The sequence below is a fragment of the Amblyomma mixtum genome, chromosome 3 (genome assembly GCF_055824585.1).
Source record: "Amblyomma mixtum isolate Tamu chromosome 3, ASM5582458v1, whole genome shotgun sequence".
NCBI lineage: Eukaryota > Metazoa > Arthropoda > Arachnida > Ixodida > Ixodidae > Amblyomma > Amblyomma mixtum.
In genome coordinates, this window is record NC_143014.1 from 57,873,423 (window position 1) to 57,885,389 (window position 11,967).

General features: G+C 47.4%; 1 protein-coding gene across 1 annotated transcript; it reads left to right on the forward strand.

The window, feature by feature from the left end:
• The first annotated feature begins 5,476 nt into the window (after nucleotides 1–5,476).
• On the forward strand, nucleotides 5,477–11,164 carry LOC149350297 (pfs47 receptor-like). The gene is made up of 3 exons (XM_089576868.1): nucleotides 5,477–5,536; nucleotides 6,186–6,427; nucleotides 10,663–11,164. Exons 2-3 carry the CDS (start codon nucleotides 6,227–6,229, stop codon nucleotides 10,906–10,908), a joined length of 447 nt encoding a protein of 148 aa, XP_089432994.1. The 5' UTR covers nucleotides 5,477–5,536; nucleotides 6,186–6,226; the 3' UTR covers nucleotides 10,909–11,164.
• The last annotated feature ends 803 nt before the right edge of the window (nucleotides 11,165–11,967 follow it).

Here is an 11,967-nt window from a genome sequence, read left to right on the forward strand (position 1 = left end):
GAGAGAGTACCATTGCCTCCAATATTTCTATACCAGTACCCTACAGTTTTTCAATATTCAAAATTTTTGTCGAAGAATGTTTGACATGAGAAATGCTAATCGCCTTCACGAGCTGCTCTAGCCTATCAACGTGGGTCTGCCGAGCCGAAACTTTTTCACCACACGTCACAACGTTCGAAAATCATCACACTGCAACAAGTTCACCTCTGTCTACCGTGAGGAACCATAATATTGTCGGGATCACAGCGTGGGCGTTAGAGAACCCGTCTAGACGTATACGGTTTTAGCGCAAGTTTCTACTCGAGTGCGGTCTGCCCTACGTACTGTCGCGCTGAATATAAGCTGCAATACAGGAGCAGTGGCAGGAAGTGAGTACTTGAAGCGCGCACAAGTAAAGGGCTGCTGGAATCTTGTGGACTTGGCCGTTCACGAAAGGAACAACTTACTCTCAGTGTCTATGGAATTGTGGTGCTCTGGATAATGGCTCATTATTTTAATATTAGATGGAAGCCAGCAGTTACAAAAGCGCAGGAGCATAGCGCTTTCTTTTTAATTTGTGGTGTTCTTCAATGGAAGATTTATAGCACAATTATTTAAATTTAAATTTATTGTAAAGATCAGTAGCTGTCCTATTAACCTTCCTTTGACGAACTCGAGAAATTAGAAAAAAGAAACCTCTATGTTCCTTCGTTGCGGTGACTTTTGTAGCGTGAGCTACATTGCCCACAGCCTGGCCATTTCACGTGCTCTCTTGCATGACCATACTGCGCATGCGCAAGGAGCAAATGACGTTACAGCGCACAGCTGTCGTGCCACACGCGCGCTCGCCTTCCTTAAAATGATTGTAGCGTAAAACGTTGACAACGCCGACGCTAATGAACACAATGAACGCCGACGGCCTATGGCTTCAGCGCCGCGTTTCTGGCACAACCTTGTCAATGTCTGCAGCCCACATCTCTCTCCCATCACCTCACGTACCTATAAGCACGATTCAGACGTCCACTGGACCAGGAAGCCATTATGCGCACTTCCTGTCCTTGAAATGATCGGAGTGTAAAACGTTTTCAACGTCAACGCCAATGAACACAACGAACGCCGACAGCCTAATGCTTCAGCGCCGCTTTTCTGGCACAACGTTGTCAATGCCAACGAATACAGCACACACCTGTCACTACCACCGCTTAGCTGAAAGCACGGTTGAGGTGTCCACTGTTCTAAGAGAGCAGTTATGCGCCTTCCCTCGGGTTCAGGTGTCCACCTCTCGGTGGACACCTTGCCCTCACCTCACGCTATATACGTTCATCCTGGCATAGCAGAGCTAAGCCACTGCCAGTTTTTTCGGCTTCCTTCACGTGCATCATAACGAGCCGTTCTTTTACCTTTCGTTTTCCATTTTACTGTAAATCATACATATATCTGCTCTCATATAGTGATCCGGGATGATTCAGTTGGTAGCTGTAGTTGCACTGTTGTGTCTCTACACCCACCCCCACCCCCCTAACTCTCTTTGTGTGTTCCCGTCACATCTGTATCCACTTCGGCCATTCCCAGAGGCAGTGTGTGGTTCTGCGAAAGTGGTCTTTCTTCATGCACGCGCTCCCATGCAACCTCCTGACAGGTGGAACCGAACACGAGGGACGCATTCGACTCTTGGATTCCACGTACCACCACTTCTGCCTAACTGCCACGACGTGTTTTCCGGAGTTCCCCTTAAACGGCACCCAACGCTGCAGTATTGACCCTGCGACTTTGTTTGTGCATCTGTCAGGGTGACATGTCTCAACGCCTGCTGCCACCTGCGGAGACGAGCGTCTGCCAAGCGTCTGCCATTTAACCGCGCCTCGCTCTTTTGTCAACCGCGGGGTGACGCCGCAGCAGGTGTTCGCCTTTGGGGCATTTCCTTGGAACAAGATATGGAATCCACCTGGCCAGAAACGACTAGCCCGACAACACGCTCTTCTGGACACTTCCGAGTATCCAAGGGCCTCAGCGGATGAAGCGAGGTGACGACGCTGCAGGTGTTCGCCCTTGGCGTTTCCTCAAAACAAGATATCGAATCCTCCTGGCCTGACGGGCCACTTCCGAGTACCCAGGGGCCTCAGCCGAGGAAGACGACGAAGCGGTGAACGACCTTGGAGCACCCGGACGAAGTCCCTACGATTGGTCGGAAAAGGCGGGAAGATCTCGGGAGGGTCTATTTAAAAGCGCTCGACACGTTCATCGAAGAGCCATTCCCGGAGCGACTCCCTGAGCGATTCCCTCAACGTTTCCCTGAGACTTCTCAGCTTTTACCATGTTTGTCTCTTTTTGTAAATAATCATGTAAATATGTGAATACAGTTTTTCCTTCACATCCCCTACTCCCCGTCTCCGGCCCACGTTCCTTCCTCCGTCGGCACAGCGGCGGTGCTCCTGGACCCGATGCCTGGTGGAACACGCTCGCGTGCATGAAGAAAGACCACTTTCGCAGAACCACACACTGCCTCTGGGAATGGCCTAAGTGGATACAGATGTGACGGGAACACACAAAGAGAGTTAGGGGGGGGGGGGGGTAGAGACACAACAGTACCATGTCTGTCTCGCAGCTGGAAATGAAATGCATTTTCCTGAATATGTAATCTGAGAAGACACTGATTACTGTTCTAAGTTTAGATAACCCATAGTTACAGACTTGCGTAACTGCCAACCTCTTGCGTCTGTCACGCATGCCCATGGCTTTTCCTGGCATATTTCAGGTGTTTTTCATGAAGGCCGGCGGGAAGTCTGATGACACCTTCTCAGGGAGCGTTTCTGGAGAAGGGAGTATTTTCTGTTAGCACTCATGCCGCGGGCAGCTCTGTGAGCCTTTCAGACTCTCCACGCCGAGGGTTCATGGGAAAGCCTACTCCTTGCACTTCAATCTGCACTTCGTTTCAAGTTCTTTCTCTAGCAACGCTTTTCTCACTCGATCTGACCTCTACGAGCCTCTTTCTCTGCTTCGTGATTTCGAACGTCCTTGTCTGCCTCTAGCTGTCGAAGGTTTAGCTCGTGCTCAAATTCCATCCTCACTACTGCGACTGCAGAGTCGGTTACATGAAAGGTCCGTCCAGTTTGTTCTGCCTACTTGTCGGCTGTACTTGTTATTAAAATATGCGTCTACGCCATGCCCCTCTGGCAACGCCACCGAGGAATGAAAGCCCACTCATCTGAACACTAGTATCTGCTCGCTCGCCGCCTCGCTCCTCGCTATAGGGATACTTCCTGAAGTTGTCGCCTTGTGCCGTACCTGCTTGCGATCCCCGGACCCATCGCAAGCGTCTAAATGTCCGCTGCCGACGCTGCCGAGTTCCACCGCTGGCAGTCCCGATGTGCGCTGGATGACATTGCAGAGGCGTACGTCTCGGTTTGCGTTTAGCTAGGTGTGTTAGTGTTGGCAGAATGATGCTGATTGTGCCTGTAAAATAATTCTCTGCTTTCTGCGGGACGCGCTTAGGATTTTCAGGGCCGCGTGGGTCGCTGGTAGAGGAAGAGCCGCCGCCTTTGTTGGCGCAAAGCTGTGACGGCATCCAGGTTCTGCTTGTTGCTGGTGACGATGACTCGGGATCAGGCCCGCAGCATGCACGAAGGGACGACTGTCATAGAGGATTCCAGATTTACATTTTTTTTTACTGGTGCGAGCGCCGGAGACTCTGTACATTCATTTGAGCAGCCATGAAGCCGTGTCACACTTAGGCCCATATCTCTTAGGCAGCATCGATTCATAACAGGTTTATTTTGGCAAACAGTGGTGACGCACTTATGTGTGACTGCACAGAAATCTTTCATATAGGAAACAACGCATCCTTATATGACTCACTGGTGCGTGCCTTGAATCATGCAGCGGGAGGCAATAAAGTTATGAGTGATTAATCTGGCGTGAGTTCGGTCTTCGATAAGATGTCGCTTAATAACAACCCCGGAAGGCATTGTCCGAGGCTCATTTGCACGTTGTTTTTACTTGCACTATGGGTTTGAGGGAATTGCAGATGAGAGGAAGATATGCCCTCATCGTCATCATAAGCATACAAGTACGTCCTAACTAGAATATGCAAGCATCTAGAACAAGTATTAAAAGAGTCACCAGGAACTTCCACAAACAATAAAATTTGACAGCGATAGGAAACGCCTCATTAAGCTTGTTTGTCCCATGTCATGGGAAAAATGACTAATTTGACTCATACTCTGGGTAGCCAAGAGTCGTCAAAACATATTGTTGACGTAAAATAATTGGAGCTACCTGAGATTGATCAATGCGTGCTGAAACATATGGTGATGTTGTTAACGGAATAACTGTAAGATACCGGTTGTGATAGCCTATATCTTATCGAAGACATATGGGAAACATGATGTTCTATGTCATGAAAAAAGAGAGAGATGTAAACAGGTTTCCATGGCTGTCACGCTATCGGTACGTTTTTAGAAACTATGACACGCCGAGCACCGCTATGAATCGCTTCTAAATGAGGACTGACTAACCCTACACCGCGGCTGCCGACGGACACTGCATCTTCTAGCTTTGAAGAACCATCTTTTTGCGAAGAAACAGATTCAATGAGCTTAGTACGGAAGAAAAATTTCTGGCAAGATAACCATGCATGCGGATATAGTGTTATTTACAGTAAAATAAACGAGAGTTTTTTCTACCATTTCTCCGCCTTAGTTTGGAAGACCACAAAACCACATTTTAAGCGACAACATTATCGGTACACTTCCGCAGGTTTATCATGCCAAGCTTAGCTACGCCACCATTTAAAGTTTTGTCTACAGATGCTGACGCCCTGTTATCAAGCACGTGTCAATTTTCTGGATTTTCCGGCTGTCCTGCGACGCAGCTAGTTCTTCGCGTTTCCTGCTAGAGGTCCATGCCTGAACATTTTCGTCTGCATATATTTGGGGTCTATTAATTTGTGGAGTCAGAATGGTCGACTCTTTTTGCCAACCATAAAATTTATCTTGAGTGGAGTCATTGAAACACAAACACCTCCTTCATTCTTTTGCCCAGCACTTGCACGAAAACTCTCGACACACGAGTGCTTCGAAGGTACGCAGTGTTGAAATAAATAGAATGGCTGGAGCACAGCAGCAACGAGCGGAGAACACAAAATGCAGCTACTTCCTTGAGCTGCCGAATTTAGGATACCGCACTTGGCGATCTCGCAGAACAAATACAAGCACCAAGAACGACCGTAGGTAGACCCATGCAGTCTTTGCCATATTTCGTTTGGTATACTCTGCAACAAACTGCTTGCGAATGGGGTAGCCTGGGGCACGTCGGTTAGGGGGAAGGAATAAAAAATCAGCAACAAAACGAGAAGCGTCGAGTTATTTCTGGGGCCATGTCGTTATATTCACGCTATCAGTCTTTTCGTCCCCATGCCAAGTTCCTGGTTGCTTTATCTGCGCTGACTGTTGCCCCCCTCTGTGTCGCTCACCTGGCAGATTTATAAGCCGCAATTCTTGCGCGTAGTTTGCATTGCAAGCAGAGGGTGCCACAGAGTTTTGTCACGCCCACGACCAATGTGAGTTTTTCGCTTTGCTCGGTGTTCATTTTGCATGAATGCAAGTTTGCTCATTGTGATAAGCCGTTAAACACATATACCGCAAGTGTAGTCGTCAGAAGGCGATTATTACATTTCACGAATCTTAGCCAGAGTCTATACCATAAACGTGCGGTCTGCATGGACAGTTGCATGCGCTAAAAAAAAGGCTTCAGTGGATTTTATATTAGGAAAAACCATTTAGCATCAGCAAGCAGCCACGCCATACTTCTTGAAGCACATTCCCACAGTGCTTCCTAGTTCTCTGCAGCCTCAATCGCGTTTTGCAGCGCACCCATTCCACTGCGACATGTCGCCAGCTTCGATCTGAATCTCACACACAAAAAAAACAACTTCGCGATGGGTGAAAAATAATTTGCTTCCAGGCTAGTTGGCGCAGGAGTCGAAGCAAATATGGATTGCTCTCTAGAAGGACGTGGAAGCGAACCAAATATCTCCTGAGTGTATCCTTGTTTTTGAGCCGCAGACTTTTCTTTGTCAACAATATCGCCTACACGGAATATACGCCGCGAACGCTGAAATTCATCTAACGTTCCAGAAAATTGGGATTTGAGCGCACCATGAAAGGCAGGTACTAAAATTTTCATCCTCTCTTTACTACCCGAACCAGCTCGAAGACCCTTGCCAACCTGCCTCGCAGCCTACCGCAACATGTCCAAGACACGTTGGGTCCCCTGCTACAAGGGCAACATCCCGCAGAATGCGGTGGTGGGTGGTACCGAAAAATGCAGAGAGCTGTTCGTAGCCCGTGCCTGGCATAAAAATGGCCTACTACCGGGCAAGGCAATCCGCTCTCTCCAAAGCTGCTTCGTGTGCTGGGCAGGCAAAGAGTACTGGTACAAAGATTATGAAGTAAGCACATTTTTAATGGGCCGATATCAATCCACACATCTTGCATGCCTTGCCATAGTAGCTTTATGGTACAGATATCCACGGAAGTTTTCGATACACAGAAGTCACGGAAAGGCTGAACTTCCTCGATGCCTGGAGGCGTGACCTTACATTCAGGCGTGCGCTGTGAAGGTTGAACATGGAAGGACAGCGAATACCAAAACCTGCGTGCCTGGGTTGCCAGGAAATTAAGGTTTAATTTTTCTTGCCTTCCGTGTGTCAAAAACTTTTGTTGGTACCTGTACATAGATGCAGTGACACGGGCACAAACAAATTATTTTCTATATAGGTTTCTCGAGATTGTTGCAAATAATGGCGTATTCCAATCGGTGACCTCTACCAAGTGCTCCACGTAACCAAAGAGCATATTTCTATGCACTATTTGGATTGAGACCCTCAGTTCTTATTGGGCGGCAACGGATATTCTGCTCTATCGCAGATTATAAGAACTGCTTCGGAACGCCGCTTGGATTACGCTATGTCATATTGTCAAATGGGTGTGACGACTTCATGGGCACTGTTCTTATCGAAAGGAGCACAGGTTGGCGTGGCATTCTAATGATGAATTTGTGCCTGCGATGAATTGAACAGCTGGGCGGCGGTGATAGCAGCTACTGTACTCGGTGTACTAAGTCAGAAATGAGAATACGGTCCGCTCTCGGCCGTACGCCACCGGTGATAACTTGTTTATTTATTTATTTTTATATGTCTCAAGTACCAACACCACCTGTTGGGCACTATCGTAGAACATAATCCAACAACAAAAGACAAAAGCGAGCACGTTTCGTGGTAGTACGAGATACTGGAACGCTTTCAACGGCATAGCCGTAAGCATTTTGGTGGAAGTCCAGAAATGCCTCTCCGCTCCAGGTAGTCAACGTTTGATTTACTGCCTGTAATCTGTTTTGCTTTAATTTTAAAGCTGCGCCTTACTCCCTCGGTGTTGCCTGCAAAACTCACCGCTCTGTCCTCACGAGTACCTGACTTGAAGAGCGAAAGTGAGGTCGGGTGGAACAACAGAGCAACTGCGGCGCAGGGTATATACGCCGCTCGCTCACGGATATACGACCGCTGCGCGCGAAAATGTTAACCGGACCGCGGCCACCTCAGAGGTTGCGAGATTCACGGGCAATTTGTATTCGTGCTCTGTGCACACCAAATTTTAGTTCACCGCTTTCAATTAGTCAAATTTCATCGTGCCACAGGCATGAGTATACCCTGTCAAACCAGTGCAGTGCAGTGTTTTTGGAGCAAGAGCTGCGATCCGCTTTTTAGCGGTGAAAGCAACGAAAGTTTTTGTACGTAAGAACTCTTGATGTTTTACAGCATCTGTTCGCTGGCTAATCACAATCGCAACGCTTCAAAAGCCGAATTGACTGCCGATCACGTATCGTTCTTAAGTGACATTTTGCAGTTTTGGTTCCCAGTCAGTTCGTTCCCAGCCAGCCAACGTCAGATCTATGCTTCAGAACACTGCCTAGTGAAGTGAGAGCGGGCACTGTAGACAAGACGAGGAGAATGGGTTGCGCTCGCTGGGGCCACAGCCGTTTCAGCCAGGAGTTGTTGCGGGGGGCAGCTGATAACAGTCGTACACTCGAGAGTCGAGTAACTGTTACAGCACAATACGACTCCGCCTGTTTATTAGGATGGCAAGGTGAGAGCGCTGCTTTACCTGGAAGTGAGGCCCGGTTTCGGGGCGCAAGAATTTTCATATGCGACCTAAAAGCCATCGCAGAATGTCGTGCGTGTTTGCTGTTATTAACCCTTTAATGCCCAAATTATGAACGAACGGAAAAAAAAAAATTATGTCCACATTATGCTGGCTGATATATCCGCATGCAAAAAAGGCGAAGTAAAAATTGTGTTGGCGCCACTTGAATCGGGGAAATTGGCTTGGCGCCAATCAGCTAAACTAGCATTTGGTCCATTTTGCGCAGCTAGCTTTGTGTTCTGGGCAGTACCAAATCGAGGGCCTTCTACCAAGTCGAAGGCTCAGGGTTAGTAGGCAAGCTTTTGTCCAACACATGTCGTCCCATTTCCCCCGCAGAACAGACTAGAATGTATTGTGCGCTGGCTGGAAGTCACACATTAACTTCACTTTTCCTTGGCATGACTTGCTGACAGTACCGCCGAATATTTTAACCGGGAAGCGCTGGCTACTTAGAACACGTTGCCATCAAACTTTGTTCGCAGGCAGTATTTAGCAATGAGCACACTGCGAACAAACTGTACATCGTGAATTCACGACACTGGACATGCGAAGGGTTGATTGTGTCGTGGACAGGACATTTAATCACGTAATAGCGTCCGTTACGCGTTTCTGTACCTTTATCTTTTTTTCTTTTGCACTAGTGGTAATGATTGGTCAATATAGAACTCTTTATTGCCCGCCGGCGTTTACCACAGCATGCAGTAAACCTCCATTCGGCGGCAGTGGGGCTGTTTTTAGGGATGGACAAATTCTGATTGCGTGGGCGGTATCTTGGTGTCAGCCTTGCGATATACCGTACAAATGTGTACGAGCTGCACACGCGCAGTTACAAGTGCGTGCCCCATCTTATTTTACACCATGGAACTGAGCGTGCACCATAGGTATAAGTTCATGTAGTATACGTCCACGCTAAAACATTTATGCTATGCTATCACTCTCGATTTGACAATCTTTTTGGCACGGAAGTAGTCCAGGAAACCGCAGAAAACCCTTTTTCCTTGCCTATGTGAGTCACAGTGATGCGTCCTATCTTCGAGCTGCTTCAGACCTGTCGTCTACCTTGGGTGTGCGAATTTCGACACGAGCTTTGTAGGTCCACCCACATCATTAACGCCTTGTGCCCTGCAGCAGCCCACACCTCATCTAGGTTAAAAATCCGGCAGCTTCCCATCCGGTACCTCCTTATACCTCACAGGTAGCTACAGCCATATGACGATGTCTTCTCGTTTTATCTTAGCTTGTTTCCCTCTGATCTGCCTTGAAAGCAAAGTCTGCGAACAGCAGGCAACGCACGATTGTGCATGAAATACAGTAAAGGAAACACCGCAAAAGACAAAGGAGTGACACGACTGCACAGGCACTTGGTGATAATTAGTAATTAGGTACTAGTCAGTTCAAATTAGTACCCATTCCTAATTGCATATGTTCAAAACCATGAATCAGTTGGCATATAGTCCACGTGATGCAAAACAAGAAACACAAGGTCTCCCTTCAACCAAGTCGAGCGAAAAATGTGGCTTAATGAAGTAGGCGTAGCGTGCCTGAGTCACAGCGCAAGGGTCCTGGGTTCGACTCACAACAATATTTCTCCAATTTACTTTTCAGGCTAATTAATTTACTTTGCATCCTTAGATATCATAACTACACTTGAATGAAGCTGTGACCTCATAAATAAAACTTACCTCTAGCTTTAATCACTTTCACTCCACAGCTCAACGTGTGACGTCACAATCCTTTCGACGAATCGGGATTTTCTCGACATGCCAACAACTGGGACGGTTTCTCCACTGAACAGGAGCTTAACGCTGTAACGTAAAAATTCGTACTGCTGCTGCTGTTTATCGGCAAAGCATACAACAGGCCGTCATAGCGCACCGCCCTGGGCGGCTATAAAACTGTTCAAAACCACAGGCGGCCGTCTGGACCTCTTTTTCAATATCGCCCTGCTTCCCGTCGGCGTCGATCTGATGGCTTTGGAGGCTGTCGGATCGGCAAGGCTCGATAGGTTCACATATATTGAACCTCGTTCTCAGTCCACATCGTCATCTTTGTACGTCCTGACACCAAACTCCTGCGTTCACCTGCTGGAAGATGAGAATGTTGTCTGTGTGGGTGGCCCGGGAGTTAATTTTGTCGTGGCTATGCACCTTGTAATCGAGCGATCGGGATTGGGTGAGTTGAGCGGCCGGCAAGGCTATTGCCGTCACTTTCCCGAGCATTGGAATGAGTATTCCCATAGGGGACGCTTTTCGTCACTTAAGGACACAGTGTAATCTCTAGGATATCTTTCTGCTTGTGCTGAAATTTTCATCGAAAAAATCATACCTCCTTTTGTCGTATATCGTCGTGCTTTGAAAACAAGATATCGTTGAAACGTCTAATTTCTATGCGATAACGCAGCATTCAGCTGAGTGTTTGATCGACCGGGAAACGGAATGAGGGTGATTCTAATAAACGCCACTATCTTTGTACCTCTCTTTGGTAGGTCCTGGTCAACGATGGCGCCTCATTGAAGTGGGTACCGAGTTGCGATGGAAACGTGCCGAAAGGTGCAATCGCGGGTGGCCACACATCCGACGGCGAAACGCTCTACATCGGCCGCACTGGCCACGCGGGCACGTTGACCGTGGGCAAGGTCCACCCGTCTACACGGTCAATTTTTATTCCTTACGGCAACAAAGAGTACCGCTACAATGGTTACGAGGTCTTGGTGAATGCCGATGAGTCCTGAGTGGATGTAAGATTGCGCGACTGGTTTTATGGACACCATACTTTATCGTAAACAGTCTACGCAGTGTGCGTTCTGAAAGACAGAGCTGATACCATGCTTGCGATGAAGTCGTGGGGAGGATACTAAACAGTTTTCTAGGCAGCGTATGTTGCGAGCTTCTGTTGGCTCAACCCATAAATGGAAAACTTTGTATTATTCCGACACTACAATTAATTCAGGGCTGAGGTGAAGTGATTTTGAACATGTGAACAATAAAACAAAATGGATGAGCTTTTTGACTTCCGGCAGTTTCTATTTATTACACACTCACAAAAAATTAGTAGAGCTAAGCTTACCAGCCTAATGTATTAATCAATGAAAGTTGGTTGGAATTAGCGGCGTTTCAACCAGGTAAGGTCGGTCTGTCATATGCATGCAACGAAGACGGTTGCACTCGCTCAAACGCATTTACAGACATATTTTATGCACGCTACGAGCCAACCTGACACCCAAAGCTGCTTGGCTTTCCCGTCGGAATGGAGAATATCCGCTCCTGCCGGCATGGCGAATCTACGAGCACGCCATGTCGAACTTTTCGCGAAGTATTGGACTCCTTTTAGCACATCGTCAACGCTGCATTGAACTCAAAGTAAATATCGCACTAACTGCCTTATAAAGACTGATTTAAACAACCAATGGTTCAACAACCGTCTTAAAAGCCTCCTTAACAAGAAAAAACGGCACTACAGGCACGCGAAACTAGTTAATAGCTGCACGGCATGGGAGCGATACCGTCTTAGTGCAAATAATTATGTTAAAGAATTGAAGGCGTCTAAAAAGAAATTTTTTTCTTCTGATCTGCTATCAATATTACAGTCAAACCCAAGTAAATTCTGGCGAATTCTTTCCCCCAAAAGCCATACTAAGCAGTTCGAACTCTCAGGAGATGATGACCAACCGGTCGAGGTAGAACAATGCGCGACGGCTCTTAACAAGTATTTTTCCTCAGTGTTTTCTTCCACTAACGCTATTGTTCCTTCCATGCATGAGTTTCCAGTGACTTCAATGCCAGAAATAGAA

What these genes read in the sequence shown, in the direction of transcription:
- LOC149350297 (XM_089576868.1), top strand. Translation starts at nt 6,227, where the DNA reads ATGTCCAAGACACGTTGGGTCCCCTGCTACAAGGGCAACATCCCGCAG. An exon ending in ACTGGTACAAAGATTATGAA is followed by an intron (nt 6,428 to 10,662) that starts GTAAGCACATTT and finishes TCTCTTTGGTAG; the next exon opens with GTCCTGGTCAACGATGGCGC.